Source organism: Rhinolophus sinicus, chromosome 16 (assembly GCF_057876585.1).
Source record: "Rhinolophus sinicus isolate RSI-liver-muscle chromosome 16, RSI-T2T, whole genome shotgun sequence".
NCBI lineage: Eukaryota > Metazoa > Chordata > Mammalia > Chiroptera > Rhinolophidae > Rhinolophus > Rhinolophus sinicus.
This window is the reverse complement of record NC_142516.1, coordinates 63,859,026-63,886,813: the sequence shown is the minus strand read 5'-3', so window position 1 is coordinate 63,886,813 and position 27,788 is coordinate 63,859,026. Positions and strand designations below refer to the sequence as shown.

General features: G+C 42.5%; 1 protein-coding gene and 1 long non-coding RNA gene across 7 annotated transcripts in view; one reads left to right on the top strand and one right to left on the bottom strand.

Moving 5' to 3' along the window:
• Positions 1-7,430, top strand: part of SLC24A2 (solute carrier family 24 member 2) — a 243,562-nt gene extending 236,132 nt beyond the window's left edge. For all 6 annotated transcript variants that reach the window (XM_019750366.3, XM_019750363.3, XM_074330332.2 and 3 more), the window contains one exon: positions 486-7,430. In XM_019750366.3, the coding sequence (XP_019605925.1) occupies positions 486-735 (250 nt within the window). In that variant the 3' untranslated portion in view covers positions 736-7,430. The remainder of the gene's footprint in view (positions 1-485) is intronic.
• LOC109457445 (uncharacterized) overlaps positions 1-27,167 on the bottom strand; it is a 33,581-nt gene extending 6,414 nt beyond the window's left edge. Inside the window, exons 1-3 of the long non-coding RNA XR_002139025.3 lie at positions 27,030-27,167; positions 13,997-14,237; positions 9,881-9,940 (exon numbers count right to left, since the gene is read on the bottom strand). This is a non-coding gene — a long non-coding RNA (uncharacterized LOC109457445). The remainder of the gene's footprint in view (positions 1-9,880; positions 9,941-13,996; positions 14,238-27,029) is intronic.
• Positions 27,168-27,788: the final 621 nt, after the last annotated feature.

Sequence of the window (27,788 nt, the reverse complement as noted above, 5' to 3'; positions counted from 1 at the left end):
GATTGTTCTTAATTGTGTATTTAGTAACAAATGAAAGTTCAAAGAAAAATCATCCCTAATTCTACTACCCAAGAACAACACTTAGCTTCTGTACCTTCCGTACCTTTTCTCCATTGGTCTCCTCCCACCCTGCACACACCCTCCAGTTCACCTCTTTAGGGCTGAGGGTGACATTTTCACTTCAACTAGGAAAGAAACAAAAAGTTATTTCAAATGAAATTCAGAAATCACCCGCAGCAGTCACATCTTTGATCTCATTCAACTGTAGAAGAAATTCTCTTTATTCTCCCCAATTCAGTGAGGAAATAGGTCAAGGTTTTTAAAGTTCACCCGACCTCCTTAGGCGATTTCCTGGGTCAGCCATGCCTGAGTCATAGAGAACCTATGAAGACACCCTCTTCAGATGATAGAGCCCAAGAAACTAATGTCACATCGTATGCCTTCTCCCACATGTCTGCCTGTTCCCTTGCTTCTCTCCCTCACAGGCTCCCACTGCCCTGGCTCCTGTACACCATCATTCACAGATTCCAGCCAGTGGCCGTCAGCAGCAATGGCCTCTTCTGCGCCATCGTCCTCCTCTTCATCATGCTGCTCTTTGTCATCCTTTCCATTGCCCTTTGTAAATGGCGGATGAACAAAGTGCTGGGCTTCATCATGTTCGGCCTCTACTTTGTGTTCCTGGTGGTCAGCGTCCTCCTAGAAGACAGAGTTCTTGTGTGCCCAGTTTCCATCTAGCAGGAGAAGCCATAATCTTGAACCAACAGCCTGGATGGTCCATCCCCGCTCTGGGTTCTAGGCTCCTTGACTCTCAAGAAGAGGCAGCTGGCACACAGCCCCGGCATGTGGGGTGTCCCTCTTTGGCCGACGTGTGGAGGGACGGACTCACACTGGACTGGCTCACTTCACAGGCTGCTTCCACCCTTGCCCACAGAAACGTCTTCATGCAAGAGACAAAGACAACCGTCCACTTGATGCTTCTCTCCACTCACCACTGACAGGTACACCTCGCTGGTCGGAGGTACATTCATTGTAATGATACAAGCAATGATAGAGGCTGTGTATGTACATATAAAATACACACTTTATAAATAGATGCACCTGAACACACCCTGCCTGTTCCTGTACTTTACCTCTCCTACCATGTCTATAGAATAATACATACCTGTATACAAAGAAACATTTTATATATATATATGTAATTATATATATATAAAAATACAAATGCATCTTTTCAGGGATAGCTCTAGTATATTTATAATACCTATTTGAAGAGGGGCATCAACTTTCAGTCTGAGCTTTACCTCTTAAGTACAAGAGATGAACTAAGGGAGTAATCGCTGTGACCTTCAGCCTGCCTTGGACTTATTAGGATCCTGCCTGCTAAGGTGGATGTTTTAGGGAAATAGGTTGTAGGAGGGAGGGCTGGGTGGAGACGGTCTGTAGAGTTGAGCCCTCCAAAACATTCCCTTCAGCCAAACAGGGAAGACTCTGCCACAATGTGGGGTATACTGACAAAACCCACAGCGTTAATTGGGACAGACAAAGCGAAAATCCACGTTGGGTGGATACTGGTTTGGGGGCAAAGGGAAGTTGATCAGGGTTGGGTTTGGGGGGATTTTTTAATATATATATAGATATAGATGTATATATCTATATATATAGATATAGACATATAGATATATATACTGCCTCAGCATGCAAGTAGAAACTATGACTGCAAACCAAATTAGCACTCTTCTAGGACAGCAAGACTATATAAACTGACCCTATATTGTTCCAATGCATGTCCCATTATCATCAAAAGAAGGGAGGCAAGTTTAGCCGTGATTGTCATTTAGACATATCTTGATGCTAAGGGCTCACATATAATCAAAATGCCACCAAAAGAGCCCAGATATGTAATAAGAAATACCATCTAGTAGAGCGCTTAGTGAGACTTGCCACCCAATGGGAATATAAGGTCATAGTTCCTTAATGCATCGTCCAGTGTGGTCATAAAGGGCTTCAGTGTCTGAAGAAATTGTTATCCCTTAAATACAACTAAACTGACTCTGATCGATACTGCTTGGGTTGAGGCAGCTTAGACATGTTTGGAAAGGCGTTTGCACTCTATGAAGGTTTCTGAGTCCTATGTCTAATGGTATCAGGACCAGGATTTGGTTAAAGCCCATGCACCATCTGTGTCTCTCCTGCCCTCGGGACCCCATCTGGGACTCTTCCTCGCTTACTGAAGACAATACTCAACAGCTTCTTTTCACTGGCTTCCAGCCAGTCACTCCAAGGTCTTGATTTCCTGAGTTTGCTCAGCATTCATGGGATATTTTCATTTCATTCATTCAGTGACCCCAGGTTCTGTTTGACACCTTATATGATTTCTCAGGTCTATATTAATAGAAAATAAAACTAGCAAGGGAGAAAAAAAAAAGGCAAACTAAACTGATGAAAACAATATGCATTTTTCATTTCCCCAAGTTGTGCTTTTCCTAAAATCACTTGTAAACGTCAGTAGAGGACGGCTCGTTCTGCACTCATCCTACCTAAGTTGGCTCACACCACATATGGGAAACTATACCATCTATGTTCTTGTCTCCAATCTGTGGTGTCACTGACCTGCTGTGATTTTGTTGTCGGCACGTGCCTCCGGTCATAGGAGACAGGATGCAGAACTCACAGGTGAAAAAAGAGGAAGGGAGACCTGACAGCCCCAGATCAACCTCAGTATTCCTTCCACAAAATCTCCGCTCACTCCGCAGAACGTGGCAGTAACAGGCGGCATGAATCATTGCTCTTCACTCACAAGCAAAAGCTGCTTCTAAGTGGAGGCCCACTGGGAAAACAAGAAATCAAGGTGGCTGCCACCCAGGAGGCTCGCTTTCAAGTCTCTCCAACGTTGCAAAGTCTGGTTTTCAGCTGTGTGAGAGAAACCTGTGTCTCGTTCATCAAGGGCAGAATTTTGTATTGAGGCAAGAATTCGTGCTAGTTCCTTAGAGTGAAAGAGAATGAGTAAGTGAACTTCTCGTTCCAAGCTCTGGTGGTTTTCCCTGTGCACGACTTGAAGGGGAGCAAAGTTGGTTATTGCGTGAATATGTGTTGTTGAAGGTTTGTTATTTGAAAGAAGGTGTGAATAGGTGACTGTGACTGAACTGTAGATAGACTGTGTAAAACCAGAAAGGATGAGGGAGGTCTGGTGCCGCCCTGCTTCCTATTCCAGCACTTCCTGATGCTCCTTCCGCCTGCTCACTGCTTCCCATTAATTCCCAGCTCACAGCAAAGACTCACCCAAGCTGCCATGGAGCATTTTACTTGCCCGGGAGCTCCATTTCATAGGGAGTGTGTGAGCATGAATGAAAATTTGTATTCCAGAAGACAATATCCCAAAGCCCTGTTCCCACCTCAGTGATGTCCACTGACCCTGATGTACAACTGCAGAGGTCCTCAGTGGCTGGTACACAAGCATCTGCTCCTGCCACTGCTTGCCCTTGCTTTCCCCTCACGATGTGTCCAGGAGGTTATGTGTCAGGCGAGGCTAAATCCAGAGAGAAATGCATGGGATGCAACAGGAGATCTTGAAACGCATTAAAATCATTAACATAAGAAAGAACTTTCCACATCATGGTTCTCTGAGTAGGAGAACTCAGAGATGTCCAATGCCTTTTCTGCGTGGCTGTGTATGTACATATATAAATATGTATCTTTATGCCAGATCTATATGTGTGTCCACAATATCACATACATCATCACCCTCTGACCCAGTCACATTCGGGATTCAAAAGCAGGAAGCATCAAGGTTGCCATAGCGAAGGAAAAGGAGAGTCATGCACACCAACCACCAAAGCAAACATTTCTTCTTGGTCTCCCAGGGTTTGTTCTGTGCACATGCACATTTGTACCCACTCCATATATTTTCCCACCCAAGAATATAGATTTACAGCCTCACAGAAATGGCCAGCCATATGTAGAAGTAAAAAATACACGACAGAAAATTACAGGGGGAAAAATTAGACTGCAGACACTCTTCACTTCACTGGAACAGGGTGTAAAATAATATCAAAAATTCAAGAGCCAAGTTTGTTCTGCTCAATCTGATATAAATGAGCTGCCTCCGAATGATTCCATTTACCCACAGCGAACTGAGCTGTCACCTTCCTTTGCTTGCTGTCACCTCCCCTGTCGCCCTAGGCAGCCTCAGGACAGGAGAGCAACTTGGCTCAAACTGAAAGTGCCCAAACAGAACCTTCTAAATTGCATCTGGGAATGCCCACGCAGGGTCCAGCTGCCCTCTGAACCTGACTAGCTCCTGAAGAGCTGAAGCTGGAGATGAGATGGTGTTTACGCAGCCTCCCAGGCTGTAAGCCAAGCCAAGCAGTGACAGATCAGGAAAGCACAGTACATGTGCTGGGACTAAGGGGTAGGGCTATTTATCAAACTGGAAGATGCAGGAGAACATCCTAACGTCTTTTCAGAAGGTTATCAAAAGAGGCCGGGACTGTTTCATATTCGGGGAAAATGCTTTGTAAGGCTTCGAGCAGGTGTCACCTGACAAGGGCCATTATAATTTACTTTCTAGGGAAGACATGAGTCAGGTGCTTTGGCGCCCTTTCAGCAAAACACAGCTGCCTCGCTGATGAGACATTGGATAATATTAATGTACATCCATTACTAGGCAGGGAGAGAGTTGGCAGACTCCCCACCACTGCTCGTAGCTCTTTAACTGTCCCCTCTGGAACAGGGAGATGGGAGATGAGCTACAAAGGGAAGCCCCCCACTCCCACGACACCTTATCAGCTCACCAAGGGAATGACAGCAGACACAGCTGCGGGTGGATAGACAGTTGGGGAAGATGGGACTTCTGCTACCGTGCTCTGCTAAAATTACTGGGTTGGAATATCTGACATGTGTCTGATAACCTGTCTGAATCCAAGCATTTCAGACAACTTCCCTACATGTACCAACACACACGTGCATGCACATACAAACACACACACACACACACACGATTGTGAGGATACCAAACTTTCTTGCTCCTAGACAGATTGTTACTCCAGTAAGTAAGTGACCATATTATAAGCTCCGTTCCAAAAGAAATAAAAGGAAAATGTCCTCAGGGTGGTTTCTGGAGAAGTCAGCTGTCTCCTGAAAGCTTGTTATAGAAGCTGTTGCTCATTCTTGCTAAGCCAGATCTTACCTGACTACCTGGCTTAATATTTTTAAAAGATACAGCCTCAACTCCGATAGTGTCCTCAGCAATATTGTCTTCAAATAGTAGGTAAGAGATTGTGATTAAGGGAGAGTTTATAGTGGGGGGGGGGGGAGGAAAGGAAAGAAAGGAGAAATTAATTTACTTTCACTAGGATTCCCAAGAAAGCAAGTGATATAGATCCCTATATAGTTTAAAATAATTACCAATTTCAGGCTTTTTTTTTTTTTAACCAATTACAAGCGCCTATATAGTGTCCCAGATTTTTTAAAAAATGGCCCCTTCTGAAGAAGGCCTCGGGAAAGATAGATAACGTGCTCCTGGTCCACTGTCTATTCACGTGAGCGCCTTGCCTTTGTCACTTCATGTTTCTTTTTTAATCGCACAGCTTTATATTCTTTGAAATGTATAGCAGTCGAGAAAAGCAATAAAGCCAACTAAACTCCAGGACTTACAAGTACACCATCACAATATTTTTATCACTTCACTGAGAGCTTTGAAACTGCATGGGCTGTGGCATTAACTCTACAGATTTCTACAATCTGTAGAAATCAAAGGCACACTCACGTTTGCTATGGAAGTAACATGTGCTTTCTACCTGGATCCCCCACCCACCCCCACCCCAATATTACATGCACTGCCATGTGACATGCCCTCCCACATGCAGGAATCGGCCTTGCTCAGAGCCACCTGAATTCCACAGTGGTCTTTAATCTGACTGATGACAATTTTCTTTAGACAGAGCTACACAGGACAAACCAATCCACAAGTCAGCCAGATTTTTAGAGACAGAAATGACCCTGTATTTATGACTAGATAGATAACTATGTTCAAATGTGTGAGAGACTGTGCAGCATCAAATTATTTAAACCAAAGCACTTTCACGAAATGATGGACATACTGGAAAACCATAAATAATTATTTTAAAACAGATAAACACCTGTCTGAAAGAGGGTCATAGAATTTGCAGGGAGTTTGCTAAAAGTTTAATTCCATCAAGAGAGTTTGTCCAAACTATCGTCCTCATCTGAAGGACAGCCCTTTTATGGGAAAGAAGCCCTAACATAGATCTTTCCAGTGTAACACAGTTCCATGAACTATTAACATTTACAACTATCAGCGTCAGAAAAGGCTTCATCCAGGTGAACTCAAGCCCCTCAAGTTGATGATTTAACCTGTTTTTTTTTTCTTTTTGGCAGAAAAGAATTGCATCTGGGCACTCTCCAATTTACCCCTGACATAGTTGGGAGTCACCCTATGTGACCCTTTATGTTCATCGAAGTATCTTTAGATTTTTATTTCTGCGTCGTTTCTCCTAACCTTCTTAATAATTTTTACAGCTCTTCTCCACTAAGCCTTTTAAAACGTTTTATGTTGCTCTTAAATTACGGAAACTTCTGACTAGTTATGACACAAGTATAAGGTCTGAGCACAGATGAATTACAGCCTCGAACCGAACCTGACGCTTTGCTCACTTTTTATGCATGTTTCTGTTGCCTTTACCTTTTAGGAAGTCGCACTCCATTGCTAATTCACATTCATCTTCTGTTCCCTGCAACTCCTGTAACTTTCTTCCAAGACATTTGGATGAAGCCAGTGCATTTCTGAGTTTGCCCCAATGCATTTGAGTAGGTGTCTTACTTACTATGAGCCACGCTCAATTTGGCCTTAGGAGTTTCAGTCTGTCTTCTCTAACCCTACATCCAGTTTTCAAGTCCAGGTTGGACCCAGTTCTTACTCCCCTTTAAGATTCTCACCACGAACCTCCCCAGTTTCTTGGCCAGTTTAATGAGAATGTGAATATTCAAAAATGCTACATTCTTGCCCCAACTTACATTTTGTGATTGACTACTTCTTAAGGGTTGGGGGAGAGGAAATCCCTCTTAATTGCTACTAAAATGTGAACAGAATTCACAAGCAAAAGAGAGCAAAGTCACAGAAATAACCTAAGAGCACCAGCAGGCATTTATCCTCCAGTGAGAAGTCTGAAATGAGAAACAAAAACTCATAGACACAGACAATAGTTTAGTGGTTGCCAGAGGGTAAGGGGGGTGGGGGGTGGGAGATGAGGGTAAGGGGGATCAAAAATATATGGTGATGAAAGGAGAACTGACTCTGGGTGGTGAACACACAATGGGATTTATAGATGATGTAATGCAGAACTGTACACCTGAAATCTATGTAATTTTACTAACAATTGTCACCCCAATAAATTTAAAAAAAAAAAAAAAAACTACTTCTGAAAAGTCTGAACACTGGATCCAGCATTCTCATGAAGCCCTGGTGAGGTCAAGGTCATGAGATTCAGGTTAAGGTCATAATCCCACACTCACAAAGGACTCAGAATGTGGGAGGCACCACTGGAGATCATTCAGAAACTCTGAACCTGCACTTACATGTATTGATTTACCAAAAGGAACTTGTATCTTTGCTTTAAGTAGGAAATGGGAAATGGTTAGACCTTCTCTTATCACGCAGTATTGCAATGCATTTACTTTTCTGTGTAGTAGGTTGGATAGGAATTGTAAGGTTGTTGATTAGTGTTCTGGCCCAGGAAAATGGGCCACATTTCACCAAAAGGAAAGGAATTTGCTCCTACATTCTCACGTATTGGGTTGCATACTCCTTTATAATGGTTCCGTAAGTAACTAAGACCTTGGGACTTCTAAAATACTCAACTAACCAAAAGAGAATATTTTTTAAATCGTGTCACACACAAAACAAGAATGAAGTCTGAATCCCTGAATAAAATTATTTTGAGGATGAAATTACATGCATGAATTAAGGGTAGATAATTCCTTGCGGTCTAATTCAATGAATCTTCAATTGTCATCAGGATAAAAAAGGACAATGGATGCCTTTTGGGTTTCTTAATTTTTTAATATTGCACTTAGTAGTACTTCATAAGAGACAATTGTCTTAATTAAAGCCATAAAATACCAATAATACATATATTCAGGGCTTCTGAATATAGTCAGTTAATAAGCAGTCCATGAGTTATTCCTATTTTGTATTGTTTGTTGTAAATTGGAGTTTATCTGTTCTATTTTTTATTGCTTGCAATTATTGTCCTAAACAATTGTAATCTGATCAATTTTAGATGTGAACTTTAACAAAACTCAGAAAATCAAAAACATTATTCATTTCACAAAAGCATTCTTCATTTTCAAAATTGCTTGTTATACAGATCCTTTAAATAGCAAGTCCTGATATTGAAAATATTTCTTTTTTTTAAATTATAGATTTACTGCTTTTCAGGAATCCATTTGTTATGCAAAGTAAGGTTCACCCACATGGAGAGTGAAATGGATAATTTCCATACCTGGAAAATTTAAGGTTGTTTGAGTGTTTATATAACTATCTAATGGGTCTAAGAAATTTCCTTATAAAAATGGCAAAGAGAGATATACAATTTATCAATAATTTCTTATGCCTAAATTATAAACCTTCCATGGGGGGACATATAAAACAGCAGACTTTATGATCCATTGGGTTTTTTTCCCTTTCTGCTAAAATACACAATTTCTCACCTAGTGTGGTAGACTTACACACATGTATACACAGATGTCCCCACAACTGAAAACTTTCATGTTTCACTTCATCACAACTGTTTATATAATTTGAGTGAAAACTAAAAGAATGACTAACAGCCACTTAATAGACTAGAACTATCCACCACAATTGGGCACCTAAAGTACCGATATAGAATAAATACATATATTAAATTGGACGACCCCGTGAATTTTATGCTTAAGTGGCCATTTGCCCTAAAGAGAGTGTGTCTGAACCCAGAGCCAGTGAGTTTCCTGTTAGGGCTGTTTTGTGGTCTGAAGAGTTTCTCCAAGGGCAAAGACTCTCCATCCAGAAGAGGGAGACTCAGTTGGCATAGTGCCCTGTTGAACCCTGCCTACAAGTCCATATTTGTGCCCTGCAGCTAGCCTAGAGGCTTCTAGCTCGAGTTTTAAAAAACTCCAGAAGCAACAGCTTTCATCTCGAAGCAATCTGCAATCTCAAAGAACCATCAAAACTGAGAGAGCAAAACTACTTTCCTGGTTCCACGAAGTTATGGCTAGCACTAAAAGGAAGATAAATTATACTTTTGTTCTTTGCATAGTGTTAAAACAACAGGTCAACATGGACCCCAACATAAACATTTGCCTTAGAACATGCAAACAGGTTACATTATAAAAGTATCAGAATGCCATTTTTGTAAAGGATCTTTTTTAGGGATAGATATCATGTTATGCTTCCTTTGTTTGCCTACATTCTCAAGAAGAATTTTAGCCCCTATCTTTACCCCTACAAGAATCCAGTTGATGTACTTCCAAATTATTTTTATCATTTTATGTGTGTTTCGTTTATTATGAGCAATTTTCACTGGGTGAGATGTATGGAGATTTCGCATCAGTTTATTCTCTGTGAATATCTCTGTACATAGACTGAAAGATATTTATTTGTACATAGGCTGTTTGTAATAAAGTGTTTCTGTCAATGGACTTCACTCTGATAAAGGGCGTTTCTTCACTGTGTTCATGTTACACTTTCTACACTTGTGTGCTTCTACTACTGGTAATCAACTCACAGAATATCACTTTATGTAACTAAGTCTCCTCCGTGTGAAAAATAATAGTAATAAAATTGACTCAAAGAAAAATGTGGTTTTGTTTTTGGAATCATCCTTACCTTCAGCTAATCAGAACTCTCAGGACCTCAAGAAATTGACACACAGTCGGGGAGGCTTCGCTGCCAAGATTCAAAGGAATAAAAGGACAAACAGGAGTTACTGTTAATTATAACGACCATGTCTGGCGTGCTTACTCATGTCAACTGAGCTTTTAAATGCCTGAGGGAAATTGTGCGCTGAAATGACTACTCTAACAATGGAATTTTAATTAGTTAGATATATTGAAATTGTACATTCAAAAGCCTTGTGTTCCCTGAGCCTTTAAGTTCATTTTAGAATTCTTATTATAAACCTAATACTTTTATGTAAAAATAAGAATTCACAGCCATTTTTTTCTTTTATATATCCAATTAACTGATAAGTTTACAAGAGTAAATTCTACATAATTAACCCCATTTATAAAATCTCCCTAGGCACTTTGTAAATTTTACCCACTTAACATACCTTATTCTCTCAAACACTCCAAACTTACAGACTTACAGATCAAACAGACTTACAGATCAAAAAAAAATAAAATCTTCCTATGCTCTTAAGCAATTTCTATTAATCTGTCAAACGTAAATAAAATATAGTAAGCCAGGTTATTTTAAACATTTAAATACCGTTTACAAACTTAATAAAAGTCTAAATGTTCTCTGTATCTATGAATTTGTTTCTGTTTTGCTTGTTTATTTTGTTCTTTAGATTCCACATATAAACAAAATCATTGCATCTGTCTTTCGCTATCACAGACTTCACTCAGCACAATACCCTCTAGGTCCATCCATTACACCACAGATGATGAGAATACATTCCCTTCCATGGCCGAGCAATAGTCCGCGGTATATATGTACCACCTACTCTTTATCCATTCCTCCATCGACGGACACCCAGGCTGCCTCCACATCTTGGCCACTGTAAACAATGCTGCAATGAACATATGGATGCACATGTCTCTTCAAAGTAGCATTTTGGGTTTCTTTGGATAGTTACCCAGAAATAGGATTACTGGGTCCTTCTTTGTTATTTGTTATAGCCTTTGTTTTAAAGTCTGTTTTGTCTGGTATAATTATTGCTCCCCCAGCTTTTTTTTTTTCATTTCCATTTTCATGAAATATCTTTCTCCTGTCCCTTTACTTTTAGTCTGTGTATGTCTTTTGCTCTGTAGTGAGTCTCTTATAAGCATCATGTGTAAGGGTCTTGTTTTCTTATCCATTCAGCCACCCTATCTTTTGATTGGAGTATTTAATCCATTTACATTGAAAGTAATTGTTGATAGATATGTAATTATTGCCATTTTATTATTAGTTTTTTTGTTTTTTTGTGTGTGTGGTTTTTTTGTTTGTTTGTTTTTCGGTGTGTGTTTTTGTCTTAAGTCCCTGTAACATTCCTTGTAACAATACTGGTTTGGTGGTGAGGAACTCCTTTAGCTTTTTTTTTGTCTGGGAAGCTCTTTATCTGTCCATTGATTCTAAATGTTAGCCTTGCTGGATAGAGTAATGTTGATTGTAGGTCCGTGCTTTTCACTTTGAATATTTCCTGCTAAACCTTGCAGAGTTTCTGTTGAGAAGTCAGCTGATAATGTATGGGAGCTCCCTTGTAGGTAACTAACTGCTTTTCTCTTACTGCTTTTAAGATTCTTTCTTTGTCTTTAACCTTTGGCATTTTGATTATGTTTTGTCTTGGTGTGGGCCTCTTTGGGTCCATTTTGTTTGGGACTCTGCACTTCCTGGGCTTGTATATCTATTTCGCCAGGTTAGGGAAGTTTTCAGTCATTATTTCTTCAAATAGGTTTTCAATTCTTTGCTCTCTCACGTCTCCTCTTGGATTTCTTTTGTTTGTTTGTTTGTTTGTTTTCTGTTCTGATTGGGTGTTTGTGCTACCTTATATTCTAAATCACTGATTCGATCCTATGGTTCATCTCATCTACTATTGATTCCCTCTAATGTATTCTTCATTTCAGTTATTGTAGTCTTTATTTCTGACTGGTTCTTTTTTATGTTTTCTACTTCCATTTTTATCATTCCTATCGCTTTGTTGAGCTCTTTGAGCATCTTTGTAACCAGTGTTTGGAACTCTATGTCTGGTAGATTGTTTGTCTCCATTTTGTTTAGTTCTTTTTCTGGAGCTTTGTTCTGTTCTTTTATTTGGCACATGTTTCTTTGTCTCCCTATTTTGGCTGCCTCTCTGTGTTTGTTTCTTTGTAGAGCTGCTATGCCTCTTGGTCTTAATAGAGTGGCCTTATGGAGTAGGTGTTTTGTGATACCCAGTGGTGCAGTCTCCCTGATCACCAGAGCTGAGTGCTACAGGTGTGTCCCTTGTGTGGGTTGTATGTGCCCTCCTGTTGTAGTCAAACTTTCATTGCTATTTGCATGTCAGTGAGAGAGATTGAGCCTCAGGATGATTGGTTGTGAGGACTGGCTGTGACTACAGTGGATGAGCCATTGTGCAGGGGCTGACCCTACAGAGCAGAGTTTGATTTAGTGGGGCTGTGGTGCCTGCCCAGTCTGCCCTTTGGGTCTGTTGTCCTTGGAGGTGGCCAGTTGATTCTCCATCATACTCCAAAGCTGGCCACTGGGCAAGCCAGCCCCAGAGCCTTTAGGGAGGGGACACACTGCAGGCCAAGTTCAGCCACAGTCTGTGCCCTGACTGGGGCCACCTGGCATGAGCCACAAAGCAATCCAGAGATGGCCGTCACCCTCGCTGTGTTTGGAGGTGCCTTGAGAGGCCAAACAGTGATAAGAGGCCAGCTGTTGTTCATGCCCGGCTTAGGGTTGCTCAGTCAGGTACAAGTGCTGCTTATTTGAGTTTTGTGAGCCTTTGAGAGAATTTAGGAAAGTTTGCAGCATGAGCCAAGACAGGTCATTTATAAGGAAAAGCCACTGGAAGGGACTTGGGTGGGCCCAAAAGTTGGGTGGGGCATGGTCTCAGGGAATCATTAGGACAGGCAGACAAAAGGTGATAGGCAGTTTGATGGAGCCTCAGATATGGAATCTGCCTGCGTCTTCATGCAGGGAGTAGGAGGGGAGTGGGAGGACTCAACAAAGAAACAATGGCTTCTGCCAGCTTCTCTCTCTGGGATAAAGATGCCCCTCCAGCCCTGAGCCTAAAGCTAGAAAACTCATTTCCTCACTGTATGTCCCTGGCGCCTTTGGAGCTGCGGTAGCTCAGAGCAAGTGAGTCCATCAGCAAGTAAGTCTGTGCATGGGCCCTTTAAAAGGAGCACCTGGAAATGCAGCAGCCCTTTGTTTCAACCACAATCTCTGCTGATTTTTACAGCCAGAAGTTATGAGGACTTCTCTCCCCGGCACTGGAAGCCTGGGCTAGGGAAGAGCTAGGACCCATTGCTCCTCAGGGTGCACAGCCAAGATATCCCTCCCAATTTTTAATGGTCACATGCAGGTGTGGGACCAGCCTTTTCCTCATCTCTGCCCCTCCTACCAGTCTCTAGGTGGCTTCTTCTGTATGTCCATAGTTGTAGGGCTTTGGTTCAGCTAGACTTCAGGCAATTCTCAACCATTGTTGTTCTATGGTTTAGTTGTAATTGATGCGGTCTTGAGAGGAGGTGTACAGCATTTACCTACTCCACCATCTTGACTGGAAATTCCCTATTGTTATTTTCAATGTTTGAGAATGTCAACATTTTCATCAGAATGATATTAATGCCGATTTCAGGCAATATTCATTAGGTTGATTAAAATCCTTGATCTATAGAGAATATTTTTCCTTTTTATTTTTTTGAAATTTTCATGGAGACATTCCCTTCTGTGTAAATTTTAAAATAGTTACTCAATTCATCAACTAAGTTCTGTTTCTGTATCTATATCAAAATTTTATCAACCACAGTTGCTATTGGGAATAGCTGTTGGGAATCTTCTCCATTATTTCAACTGAGCACAGTTTTTAATGGTACAATTTTACAGACTTAAATTTCACCAAGAAAATTTATATTTCAGGAAAAATTTATATTTAGGAAGTGTTAAGATATCCCAGTAAAGGACCCATTTAAGAGAATTTCTCAATCTTTGAGAGCTTATATAACTTGTTTAAGGTCACATAAGGTAGGGAGGAAGGAGCTAACATATACTAAAAGCCTACTATGAGCCACGCATTTTATGGAGTTATAATTCACTTACTCTTTTCGACGACTGACGGTGGGGTTGTGATGCTGTAGAATTATCTCATAGACAAGGGACTACTGATGCAGAGCCATTGGGTAACTTGCAGTGGAGGTGGCCCAAAGTCAGTCTTTTCAACAGTGGGCTGTACTGGATTGCGGAGGGTCCCTAAGCAGTCTAGGCTCTTTTGTACCATCGAAGGATCTTCACCAGCATGTGACATGGTCAGACTGGGGCTTAAAAAGGCCCTTTGTACATACTGAAAAGAAATAATGTCTTAAAATTGTTTCCAAATGATGAGTCGTATAGAAGAAACTAGATTGGCTACGAGTTGATGATTGCTGAGGCTAGGTGATGGATATACGAGGTCGGACAATTAAGTTCACAAATTCATCCTAGAAAAAGGGCTACATACCTCATTGCTGATTATCAGTACAGTCACCTTTGAAGTACTCCCCTTGGGAAGCTATGCACCAATGCCAGCACCTAATCCACCCTTCAAAGCAAGTTTGGAACTCATTCTGGAATGGCCATCAGAGCTGTCAGCATACTACCCTTGATGTCCTGAATGTCATCAAAATGTCTTCCTTTCAATATTTCCTTTATCTTCGGGTAAAGAAAGAATTCACTGGGGGCCAGATCAGGTGAGTAGGGACAGTGTTCCAATACAGTTATTTGTTTACTGGCTAAAAACTCCCTCACAGACAGTGCCATGTGAGCTGGTGCATTGTCGTGATGCAAGAGCCATGAATTGTTGGCGAAAAGTTCAGGTTGTCTAACTTTTTCACACAGCCTTTTCAGCACTTCCAAATAGTAAAGTTGGTTAACTGCTTGTCCAGTTGGTACACATTCATAATGAATAATCCTTCTAATATCAAAAAAGGTTAACAACATCATTGCAACGAGTTCACAAACTTAGTTGTTAGAAGTTGTACAGCCATACCTTATTTTATTGTATTTCACCAGTGTGTTTTTTGCAAACTGAAGCCCAGACCCTCCACCAGCAAAATGATTAAGACCCACTTTATTGTGATGCTTGCTGTATGGTGGTCTGGAACTGAAACTGCAATATCTCTGAATTGTGCCTGTAAATAAGGGGTTTATTATACTACTCTGTTTCTCTACGATTTCAACTTTCATTATAAACAGTTATCCTGAAAGGGTGGCTGAGAGAAAGCCCTTAGGCACTGTCACCCTTTGCTGTTATCAGCCATTTGTGCCTCAGTGTGAAAGAAGTAAAGTTTTGATGGGAATGAAGGGGGAGGTGGGGTGCCTGAGGTGAGAGAGGGACAAGAAAGTAAAACTGAGAAAGGATAAGGCAGTCAGCAGGGAGGCTGGGCTGCCCAAGCCACCTTCCCCTCCTGCGAGTTTCTACTTCAGGACTTCGCTGAGCCCATTTTAATATCCTAGATGATGAGTTTTTCCTGAAGTGATCTGTTCTGTCTGAGGTCTTGGATCTAAGATGTATCACGTTTGTGTCATATCCTCAAGAACAAAGAGTTCACTCCAGAGCCTTGGGTCATGGACAGGATAGGGTCACAGCATGGGAGTCCCAAACTGCATGGACTCTGGGACCAATGCAGAGTGACCTCCAGGAGTTCAGAGAGAAGTTTAGCGCCTGTGAGCTTCAGGAGTGGGGGTTGTGAGGAGTCACGGATGGTCGATGGTGCTGCCTGTTTCACAGAAAGAAGATAAATTGAGGGCCTTGTGTGAGTGAGAGAAACCAGGAGAGAACGAGCATACAGAGGAATGGAAAGTATGAGGAAAATATCCTTAGAAAAACAGTGACTCCTAAAACCATGCAGGCCAAGGCAAAGGGTGTTTCTCAAAAGAAGGGAAAGTATTCTTGTTCTAGAGCAGCATTAAATCCAGTGACTCTGAACTGCTCTAACTGGGAGATAAAACCAGAGTTTCTGAACTACTGTAACAGGGATTAAGTAGGACTCCTGCCTGCATCCTCTTCCTATTTCTGCAGGGGAGTGGGGAGATGGTTCTTGAGCTGCCAAAATAGAACCATCTTACCTTCTCTGAGCTTTATCTAACCTTCCCTCAAGTTCTTTATTCCTCTTTGCCTGTTGCAGTGGAGAGCAGGGGGAGTTATCATCTTCCTGTCAGCTACTTTGACATCTACCATAGTTTGGCAGGAACTAATCTGAAAGACTGATTTAGATTGTTTTCTGGGAAGAAGCATTTGGGGGACGAGAAAGCAAGAGAAGAAATGTGGGGTCAAAGCCCACGAGGAGGGGCAACAGGCACAGGCTTCCTAGCTGTTTGCCTCCTGCTGTAGTCATTGAGGATGGCCAGGTGCCCAGGCTGTGGGGAGAGGGGCACGGCCTCCACACACCCCAAAAATAGCAGGTGGGGCTCCAGCCAACACCACTGCTGTTCACCAGGCCTCCTTCCCGCTTTCACTTGCCAAGGCACTTTGCAGGGGCACTTGGAAAATGTCTCTTCTAGGGGTGACTGCCAAAAGGACGGGCAAGGTGGGAAGAGGGATGGAGGGAAGAGAGAGGCCAGGCTGACTACCACCTTGCAGTTTTAAAATGCAACCAGGAAGTTGTTGGTGCTACTGTCCCCTACAGGAAAAAAAGCGATATACTAGGAAAATGGCCCCACCCATAGAGACAGTGAAAATGTAATGGCTGTGTGTGATGTCAGAGGGGTAGTGGATGGGGGAGGAGGGTTGTCACTGTGTGAGGGATATAAATGATAAATGTCTAACTATTACATTGTCTTGTGCACCTGAAACTAATAAAATAAAATAAAAGTTAAAGAAAAGAAAAAAGAAAATGGCCCCACCCGAAGTGCCCTGAAGATGGGTTACCTCCATTTCCTACAGGTAGCCTAGAAGTAACAAAAGAGAAAAGTGGAACTGGGGGGGGTGGGGAGGGGGCAGGGCCCATGGGCAGAGGCCAAGCTTTCTAAAGGCTAACATGATGGCCTATGGGTTCTCAACGGTTCTCACCTAAAAAGGAGCAGTAATGACCGCCCCCCGCCTTGGGGGAATATGAAAATGTGTGCAAATGGTTTGGGGTTGTCCCATGATTCTGGAGCACTACCTGGCATTTAAAGGGCAAGACCCAGCAATGCTACATGTCCTCCACAGGGAGGAGAAGTCCTGCACAGAAAAGCATCCTCCCACTCAAAATGCCCCAAACTCTCTTCATGAAAAACACGGATAAGACCTTGCCTTTGCGGGGATCCCACGAGGCAACTGTTTCTCCTGGACTCCTACATGTATGTCCAACGACCTCCACAGAAGCCAGGTTGAAATACCGCCACATCAACAGTTAAATGTTGCCAGTTCTGGAAATCATTTAGTGATAATGGGATCGTAAATACAAATGCAAAAAGCAGGCACTGAAGTCACATAATGTAGTTGGTTTTGAGGTGATCATCTATGATCCAGAATAGCTGTTCATTCAACTTTTTGTAATTTTGAGAATGAAATCACAATCGTTACCAAGTTATAAAGACGGCTCACACCCTTAAGAATGTGCCTGTGGACCTTCTCGGTGTAGCCCAAGGACACAGACAACTTGATCTTCTCTGATATAGGTGTTCCAGCTCCACAACTCCAGTGCAGCTGCAGCCCAGCAGCGTGGGCAGCACCTGGGAACTCAAATGCACATTCTCAGAAACCCAGCAAACTGTGTTTTAACGAGCCACAGGGATTCTGATGCTCACTAAATTTGAGAACCACTGAGCTACGTAAGCGTGAGTGTAAACATTCATTTGCAACCTAGGTGTCTTATTTAAGTAACAAATGTGACTGATTGTGACACGCCTGCTCCTTGCAGGCAGTGACTGAAAGCATAGAGTGAGATGTAAGGTAATATGGGCAGAAGAAACCAAACCTGCCTCTTCCCCAGAAGTTCCCCTGTCTGCAGGCGCAGGCATCACATTCAGAATCTCAGGACATCACAAGTGCTTCTAGCCTACCACTGAGGGAGGGTGATTCTCTCTGCTCCTGGCCAGATCTCAAAACTCAGACTGAGCTCCCACAAATACAGATGATCTAGGGGTGAAGAAATATAGGTGGTTTTGGCTAGAGGAGCAGGAAACAGGACGATAATGCTGGGTGAGCATTTATGTCAGGCATTCTCAGAAGGACCATCTTTTGTCATTCTCATAACTACCCGGTCATGCAGGGAGCGTTACCCTCATTAACAGAGGCCGAAACTGAGCCCCTCGGGAAGTCAAATGACTTGTCTACAGTCATTCAGCTACTTAGGAGAAATGAGATTTTAACCCAGCCCATCAAACTCAGCCAACCATGTTCTTCTAAATTCTACTGAGCCATGTCAACCTTGTCTAAAAGGACTTTCTATGATGATGGAACTGTCCTTTTTTGGTAGCCACCAGCCAAAATGTGGATGAGCACTTGAAATGTGGATGGTGCACCTAAGGAAGTAACTCTTTGTTTTATTTATTTCACTTAAATTTAAAAAGCCATGTGTGGTTCGTGGCTAATCTGTGGCATGGTGGAGGATTGTACAGTTTTTTTCTAAACATGCCATAAGAGTGGAAATCTTCACCCAAAATAATCCTCAGGGGATAAAAAAAAAAACATACAAAAGCGTTGGTACAACTTGCAATTAATCATATTACTCATTAGTCTTTACTTAATACAAATGGTGACAGATTCTCAACAGTGTCTGAGTTTAGGAAATACAATTAATCCACAGACTCAGTTATTCAGATCTAAAGAGGTCTGCCTTCTCCAAATGCTGGCAGCCAGCAGAAGCCAGGCATGGCAGCTAACAGGTGCCCTGTGCCCCCAGCTAATGGACTGAATGAGGACAAGAAAGGCAAATGGAACCATTTCAACAGTTAATCTTTGCTTCACTTGACAGACTTTAGAGACACCCTGTCTCGTTTCTTCTAACAACTGTGCTTCTAAATGCTAAGAGGACATACTCAAACAGTTACCCATGGAGTTTGAGCCATAGCAGTGACATGAGCAGGGATATCAGTGAGATAGCTAGTGCTGGGCAAAGCAATCTTTCAAGATAGCAGTCTAGAGTAACCAGCCTTGTGCAGAGAAAAGATTAGAGGTCGTGTTATCCGGTTGGCACCTGTCAACTGGCCACTCAGTGCCCTCTTAGATGGGAATTCCAGCCCATCTAAGGGGCTGTTTAATAGATTCCAGAACAGGTGAAAGACTCCCAAATAAGGGACCAATTGAATAAAACTTTGTCTTCTCTTATCAGCAAATAAGATCCACTAGACAATTCTACTCCCAACCTTATTTGCCTTTTGAGCTAAGATTCTGGGCCGTGTTAAATAGAATAAACAAGTCAACAACAGCTGAGGTGGAGAAAAGCCTTGGCAGTGTACTCTGCAAAACCAGGACCTCGGTCAAAACCCTGAGCCAGCAAGAAGGTGGCAAGTGAAGCAGACGATGAAAATGGGAACAGAGGGGCTGAGACAAGCCCCAAAGCAACCAGGAGGGTTGAAAGAAATTCTGAAAGTTGAATATTAGGGTCCATACAGTGTAGAGCAACATAAAAAGATGAAAGAATTAATAGTACAGGGAGGAAGAAAAACAGATGGCACAAAACAAGAACAGGGTTTTCTTTCCAGAACAATACGGGTCACAAAGCCCGTGCAAATAAATCATCGATATGATTTGCGAACATTATGTTAAAGCTTGAATTGCTATTTCATTAGGTCTGGAATGAGTGTGGGGACGGAGTTTGGGGTAGCAGTTTCCAGGCTCTCGGCCTCACGTGGAAGGGTGCTGGCTCGGGTAGTAGATAGCCGTCAGCTGTGACTGGCTGGACATTAGATGTGTCCGGTTGGCCAATTGGCTGCTGATGTAACTGCCGTGGCTGCGCTGGTTGAAGGGTTGGTTGGCAGAAAAGCGGACGGCGGATTGCGCATAGTGTGGCTCCTACTTGATGTGTCTCACCAGTGAGAGTGGGGTGCAGGAAGACCCCTTGTTGGGGTACTGGCAGATGTTTGCTCCCTGTGTCTCCAACCCAGCCACCAGCAAGACTATAGTGGTATGACTCCCCTACCTATGGCTCCGTGGGTGTTCCTTTTTGGCCTCACCATGTCCTGCGTTCTTATGTGGGGAGCGGGAGCTGAGACCCCGCATGACAATGAGGCCTGAGATTCTACATTTCCAACCAGTTCACGAGGAAGCCAACGTGCTGGTCCTTGGACCACACTTTGAGGAACAAGCCTTTATTTTCTCTGTTGGTCACAAGCTAGCACAGTCGGTTGAGAATGACACCAGCAAAGTCAAGGATGTCAGTTTGATCTGTGCCAGTGGGGTCACTCCATTCTATGGTTGCAAAGTGAACCCGCAGCAAGCACTTGAAATTTATTTAATTAGATGCATGTGGTGTTGGCACTGCAGGTGTTTACTCTCTGATGGAGTCAGAAAGAAGCCCCTCCCTTAAGAGATCCTATTTTATGGCTATGTCTTTATTTTCAATGGTTTCACAACATTCATTTTTTAACAAGATGGTTTTCTGTCTCCAGTTGAAGAAATGTGTGTATGTGTGCAGATGTCCAGTGTGCTTCCACAAAACCTAGGCACAATTTGAATGCTGATGGCATATTTTAAAGACAGACATGTGATTATATAATCAACTGTGCAATATGACTGAGCTTGGTGAGGGAATATTTATGCATCACTCCAACTGCCATACAGATTAAAAAGTAGAAATGTACAATATCGGCATTGCACCAGACATGTGACTCATTGAAGTTTTTACTGGAGTGTCTAGATTTCTGTGCTGTAAAATGTAAAAGCATTACTGGGGGAGAAAGAGAGAGAGAGAGAAACACCTTCTTAATAGCACTTACTACAATTTTCTCTCTCTGACAAGACTATTAACTCCTAAAAGGCAGTGAGCTGGTCTATTTGCAAAAATTAGCTACCACTATTCCCTTGCTTGTTTCCAAGTCTCTTAGCAATGACTATCAAGAGGTATTCACCTCTCCTTGGAATCTGACCTGGCCTTGTGACTTGATTTGACCAATAGAATGGCTAAAGGGACATTATATCAGTTCAGAGCCTAATCTTTAAGAAGCCTAGCAGCTTTCTTCCACTCATTCATTCTCTTGGAATCTGCCTAGCCACCACGTGAATAAGTCAAGGCCAGCCTGCTGGAGCATGAGAGGGCATGTGGAGCAGAGATGAGCCATCCCAGCTGAGAACCGCCTAGACCAGCCAAACCTGACTGAAGCAGCATCTGGCCACAGATGCTAAGTTCAGCCAAGACCAGAACTGGCCAGCAAAATCCAGCCCAAATTGTTGACCCAGAGTATTATAAACTAGTACATAGTTTTTGTTTTAAGCCACTACATTTTGAGGTGTTATGTAGCCAGAGTTAGATGATAACAAAGAGAGGCTGTGTTTGAATTTTATTTATCTTTATGTCTCTAATACCTAGTACTGTGTTTGGCACAGTGTGGCACTCAGTGAAAAACTATTGAATAATAAGTAAATGAACAAATGAACAAACTAGTGTGACTGGGCAATGATTAGCCTTTAAGTTCTTTGCTGGTAAGAGTACCACGAGATAAAACATCATTCTCCCTTAATCTATAAAAATAAGAACATTTCAGAATTCTGCCTTTTTGATAGTAGCAATGTCTCTTATTAAACAACAGAGGAGAAATTGGGTACCTCCTGCTCTGAAGTTTGAGGCACATGCCTAAATTCTCTGAAGATCTCAAACTGTTAAGTAATTACTTTTTGAAGCTGCATTCTCTGGAAATCCACTTCTTTAATCTATCTGCAGAACAGCCCTGAAATGTGGACTCCCCACATCACAGAAGTGAGCACCCGTTGTTTGTTCCCTTCTGCAGAACCATTGGCTGCATCTACTCAGGGACATAATCGGGGACTGTGAGAAATAGAATGAGGTATCTGAGTGTGCTTGCATGCCACCTCCAGACTCTGATGGTTACTGATCTGCTGTTTATAATAGATCTTAAGTCCATATATACCAGGTACCAATTCAGGGCTCCAGTCAGCACCCAGGCAGGTGGCATGTGGCCATAAAGATCCATGAAGAAACCCAGAAAACCAATATTAAAGAATTTAAAAATATGATCTTAAGAAATTTCTTCACCACATATGTGCTAAGTGTTCATGAACTGTTAAAGTTGCCGTGTGCAAGAATGGAATTCATGTAATACAACTGCTCGGTGTGACAACAGGCCTGTACTAATGTTTACTATGCGATGATTCAACTGAATTCTTTTACCGCTTGTCTGTATTTGCATTACTTGGGAAATCTTCATTTATATGTTAGGACTTCACTAGGATGGAACCCATCATTCGTATGTTAGCATATGTTGCTAGGATTCTTTTATCACTGACCTATAACAAACTGGTACATGTCTAAAAAAAAAAAAAAAAAATGAAGGAAGACTCATAAAAGACAATTAATCTGGATTTTCTCAGAAGAACTTAATAATGCATAGCTCAGGACCTCTTGAGTCTGCCCAGGAAGGGAAGGGTGTGGCGAGGTCTTGAGCATCATCATGTATGTGCACAGGGGTCCATGGTTCCTAAAGTAACTTGTAGTCTTAGAAAAGTCTGAAGAAACTCTTGGTAGCCAGAGACCCATCTTGGAAAGAGCATGTGCTTCAGTAACAGATCAAGGCTCAAATCTGATGTTGAACCTAGAAATTCCACTTCTGGTCTACACATATACAAAGAAGGCTATTCAAGAATGTTCACTGCAGCATTATTTATAACAACAAAAACTAGAAACAACCTAAGTATCCACCAATAGGGGAAGTGGTTGACTAAAACATGGTACATTTATTCAGTTGAATACTATGTAGACATTAAAAGGAATGGAGCATTTCTGAAAAGAGCTCTTAGCTGTATTATTAGGTGAAAAGTGCAGGATAATGTGTATATTAGATTCCCATCTGTGTATATGCACACAAAAAATTGTATCAAGTTACACAAGAAACTCTTAATAGTGTTTACATGTGGAGAGTGGGACTAGATTAGAATTAGTTTTCCTACCCCAGGGTAAAGAAGGAAACTTTCTCTCCTCATTTTCCCTTTTGTATACTGTTGGGATTTTTATCCTGTGCATATGCTATTTTCATAATTTAAATATAAAATCATACTTCCGACATTTGCAGTAGATTGCAGAAGTGGACAAAATTCTCTACCTCCTCCCCTCCCGGTATGCATGACCCTTTGCAATATAACTTTGCAGCTCTTCTGATCAACAAGTGGGGTCCAGGTCACCTTCCCTTGAATCTGGGTAGGCCTCATGACTTGCTTTGGTCAATAGATATGACAGAAGTAACTCAGTACCAGTTGCAAGCCTAGGTATCAAGAGGCCTTGCATCCATCCACCCTTCCTCTTGGAATCCTGTCAAGCTCCCATGTGAACAAGCCCCAGCTAGCTTCTGCAGGGTGAGAGAGATCATGTAACCAGTTGTGCCCTACTCCCAGTGCCCCGGCTGACAGTCAGACAATCCCTAGAATTGTGAGCTAAATAAATGGTGGTTGTTTTAAGCCACTGTTTTGAGGATGGTTTGTAACAGCGAAAGCTAACCGGTATTTCAAGCCTGTGACCTTAGGAAGAATCTGTTTCCTCTTTTAAAAGATGGAAATAACTACACCAATTACAGAAGGTTTCTGCAAAAGTTTTAAGTGAGATAATATATGTAAAACCCATTGTTAGGCGGAATAATCCCAGTACTTAACGTGACTGACACTATCTTATGAAGTAAGCTGACTGCCAATTCACTACCAAGAAGGGAGGGCCATATCACCTGAAAAGAATATTCTTGTATACATAAGTGAGCCCATTGAGTTGTTTACTGCTTTTGACTATATAGCTCTTAACGAGCCTGTGCCTCCTGGCTACAAGCCACTTGTGTTAGGCCACTTGGCTACATATACTATGCCTCTGTCCCCTTTTGATGTAGAAATCTATCATTTTGTTGTCACCCAAGAAGCTGCTTCTATCCGTAAATTCCCTTAATAAATTGTTGATGCAATTCTGGAGTTGTTAGCCTCTTTAATTAGTCTCTCGGCCCTTTGGAGGTCGGTTTTATACACTGGGGAATTCTTCCCCTTCCCCATGCCCTCTAAGATTGTGAATCTTGAAGGATGGAACAGAAGGTAGGTGTCACCCTGTGCCTGGCTGGAAAGTTGAACCCCAGTGGCACAGGCCTGGAGCTAGAAGAGCCAGAATTGAGGGTGTGCGTGTGTGTGTGTGTGTGTGTGTGTGTGTGTACTTGGAACACCGATAAATTCTCCCTGGTCAGCCTCTACAGAAGGGGCTCTGTGGGCCTAGTGAAAGGACAGGCAAGTCTATACCATATGGGCCACTTCCTGACAGGCCCAGAAATGGAGAGCGATCACTGAGACCTTTCCAAACAGGGCCACTCTAGAGGTCAGCTCAAGGCAAGGAAAGGGTTAGAAGATGCCTAACAGAAGTCCTTACTTCAGCAGAATTAGCCACAGGTCTGGCAACTGTCACAGCATTCAGCCCCTCACCCATGTGTTAGATGCCTATGGTGCAGAGACACCAGAGGATCCTCTTTCTTGGAGAATAGTCTTCAGGGATTATGTAAGGTCATAATGTCATATTACTCTCCCAAGGCTGCAAACCCATGGGATTTCATAGCCACAGAAGATCCAGCCTCTTGGTCTCAGGCCACTCCAAGTAGTGGACTCTGAGCTGGCCTGCTCCCTTGGACGATTCCAGAGGAAAAGTTCTCTCCCTGGAACAGGCCCTGGGAAACAGCTCCCATGGGGTCTTAGCACAACAGAACCACTTAAGCAGGACAAAGGAAAGAAAGGCTGCCTGGGCCTGAGCAGTCTGCCCGAAGAGTGAGGCCTGAGGGAGAACAGAGGGAGTTGCCCAGCCTCTCTGCAGAGAGAAGACCTTGAAAACTAATCATTACTCACTGCAGGGCGCTCAAGGAATCCTGAAACTGATAGGACCGCAGAGTGGATGAGTGGGGACTGCCAGCAAGTGCTGGGCACCCATCTGTTCCCAGGTTCTGTATCTGAACTCCATCCTATAAGGCAGGTCAGGTACGAAAGTAGAGGAAGGAGTATGGGAAGGGCATCCTAAGCAAAGAAGTGTGTGGAGAAGGGCACAGAGACAGGAGGGCCTGGAATGATTACAAAGAGTTTGGAGTGGCTAGAACTTACCAGCGTGTGGGCAATGGTGTTGGCAGGCAATAGGGCATGAAGGGGGTAGGGGAGGCCAGATTGTCCTAAAGAACTTGAATTTCATCTCGAAGGCAATATGATCTTTTTACTTTCAAAGAAGGAGAAGGAACTTCTCATAGAGCCAAGCAGATAGTAAATGCTTAGTCATTGTTGGATGGATGAATAAAGAAGAAATGAGTCTGGGTCCAACTAAGCCTTCAATTTCAGCAGTCCGTGGGTAAATTCTCACTCAATTTTAAACTATAGTAGGAGCAGCCAGTTAGCTCAGTTGATTAGAGTGCGGAGCTCTTAACAACAAGGTTGCCGGTTCGCTCCTCACATGGGCCAATGTGAGCTGCGTCCTCCATGACTAGATTGAAACAACTACTTGACTTAGAGCTGATGGGTCCTGGAAAAACACACTTAAATAAAAGTTTAAAAAAAAAAAAAACTTAAAAACAAATTTTAAACTATAGTCATAAAAGCAGCAACCATTCATTGAGTGCTTATAAAACAATTACTATCTCACTGGCTCTCAAATTTGGCTGTACACTGGATTTTCCTAGGGAGATTTTTTTTAATATTGATAGATTCCCACAACCAGGAATTCTGATCTAATGGATCTGGAACTTCCGAACATCTTCCAGCAATTCTAATGCCCACCCAAATTTGAGACTCAAGACCCTATCTCATTTAATTGTCACAACATCCCCATGAAATAGACTCTGTCATTACTTATTGTGCAAAATTATTGTGCAAATATCCCTGTGGAACATTGGGTGCTCTGTGTGTTTGTGATAGAAATTGAGGAGCTGTTTATGAGTCAAGGTGGAGTTTATTGACTCTCAGGCTTGCATCAAGTCTTAGGGTTGAGACTTATGCAGGTTTAACACAGAGGAAGATGGACTAGGCTGTTAGTCTACCCAGAGCTAGAGGCACACGAGTAAGGCCCTACAATCCTGGACCGGGAAAAGTGAGAGCGAAAATGGGATAAAGAGGAAAATGGCGGCAATTCAGCTGCGGAAGGGTAGCAGAGTGATGCTCACAGCGCTTCTCATTCTGCTGCCGATACAAGCAGCTGGATGCTCTTTTTATAATTCTTTGTCTTCTCCAGAAGCACAAAACACATTCTACATAGAGATGCTTCTCTTAGCAGCTGCAATGGCTGGTTTCAAAGGCTGGGCGTGAGGTGGGGAGGTAGGAAAGATAAATGTTTCGTGATTTTTTTCGCCCGCAAATTTGTTGAGCTAATATGATAAGGAAAATATATGTGTTAGTAATATATTATGAAATGATATATCTGGGTCTCTCTAAAGATGGGGACAACATTAAACAGTACGTCCAATCAGCACAGAGGATGTGGGCAGCAAGGGGACAACATGGGGTAGAGGTAGGGAAGTTCCTTCAGTTCCAGTGTTGCCTAAGATCTAACTCTACCCAACAGTTTTTCTTACAAATTACTCCTGCGTTCATTAGGCCTCTTTTGGTTTTAAGTAACAGAATCCAGCTTAATGTAGAATCAGCCAAATTTATTAAAAATGGCACAGGCATACCTCATCTCACAGGACCCAAAAGGTAATCATTGATGTGGCAGTTGCCAGTGTCGTTCCCCTGCTCCAGAATCACCTCAAGAACTTGAAAAATTCAGAATCTTCAGGGGTGGGGACAAAACATCACTATTTTCTTTTTAAACCCTCCCCAGATGTTTCTAAGATGCAGCCAGGTTGAGAACTACTGGACGAGAGTAAGAACAAAAGCTCTATTTTATTGAAAACTTGCTGTGTTAAGCTTTATTCTAGGTAGTAACTCATTTAAATTTCACAACTTGATGAGGTGGGTACAATTCTCTCTGTTTCATAGGTGTGAAAGCTGAGGTACAGGGAGACTTACATAGTCCAAGGAGGCTTCATGAGACTTGACGTGGGTCTCGAAGGCTATGGGTACTGGAGAACAGCTGGGGAAGCAGCGAAGGGCAGTCAGAATGGCGTGGCAGGATAGAAATGAGCAGGGGACAGGGAGCCAGTGGGAGATAATATTTGGTACCATATGATCAGGAGATAAAGACAGTCTGGGACACTCAAGCTATCTATAGGGATGACTTTACCCCTGGGGAGGAGAAAGAGCCTCCACAGGAGCCCCAGTGTGGCAAGCATGTGACAGCTGAGGACAGGGAGTGAGGAAGTAGTGCTATTTTTAACCAAAGCAGCAATAGAAGAATTTAGGTCGGTAGAACACCGTCACTAAGACCAGAGTTGGGCAGAGATCGCTGACACCCTCTCCCTAGAGAACAACCCTGGGAAACTTTTAAGGTCAGCAAGGCCTAAAGGACTTCGGGTGTTAGGAACCATTGACAGAGAGCAATTCTAAGCCCTTCTCATGACTTTCAAACCTAAACCACTAGCTCTGTCCACTAAAAAGGCCAGAAACAATGACCAAAACACTAACTGTGATCATCCTGAGAACCTAGATTAGGACTTGAAATACAATATCTCACTAAAGTAAAAAACAAGCAAACAGACTCTTTGAGTCCTGGTCTGGGTAGAAAATGTACAAGATGACCCTGGAACATGTTGTCTTTCTGGAAAACAAGGAAACTACCATGTTTCCCAGAAAATAAGACCTAGCCAGACCATCAGCTCTAATGTGTCT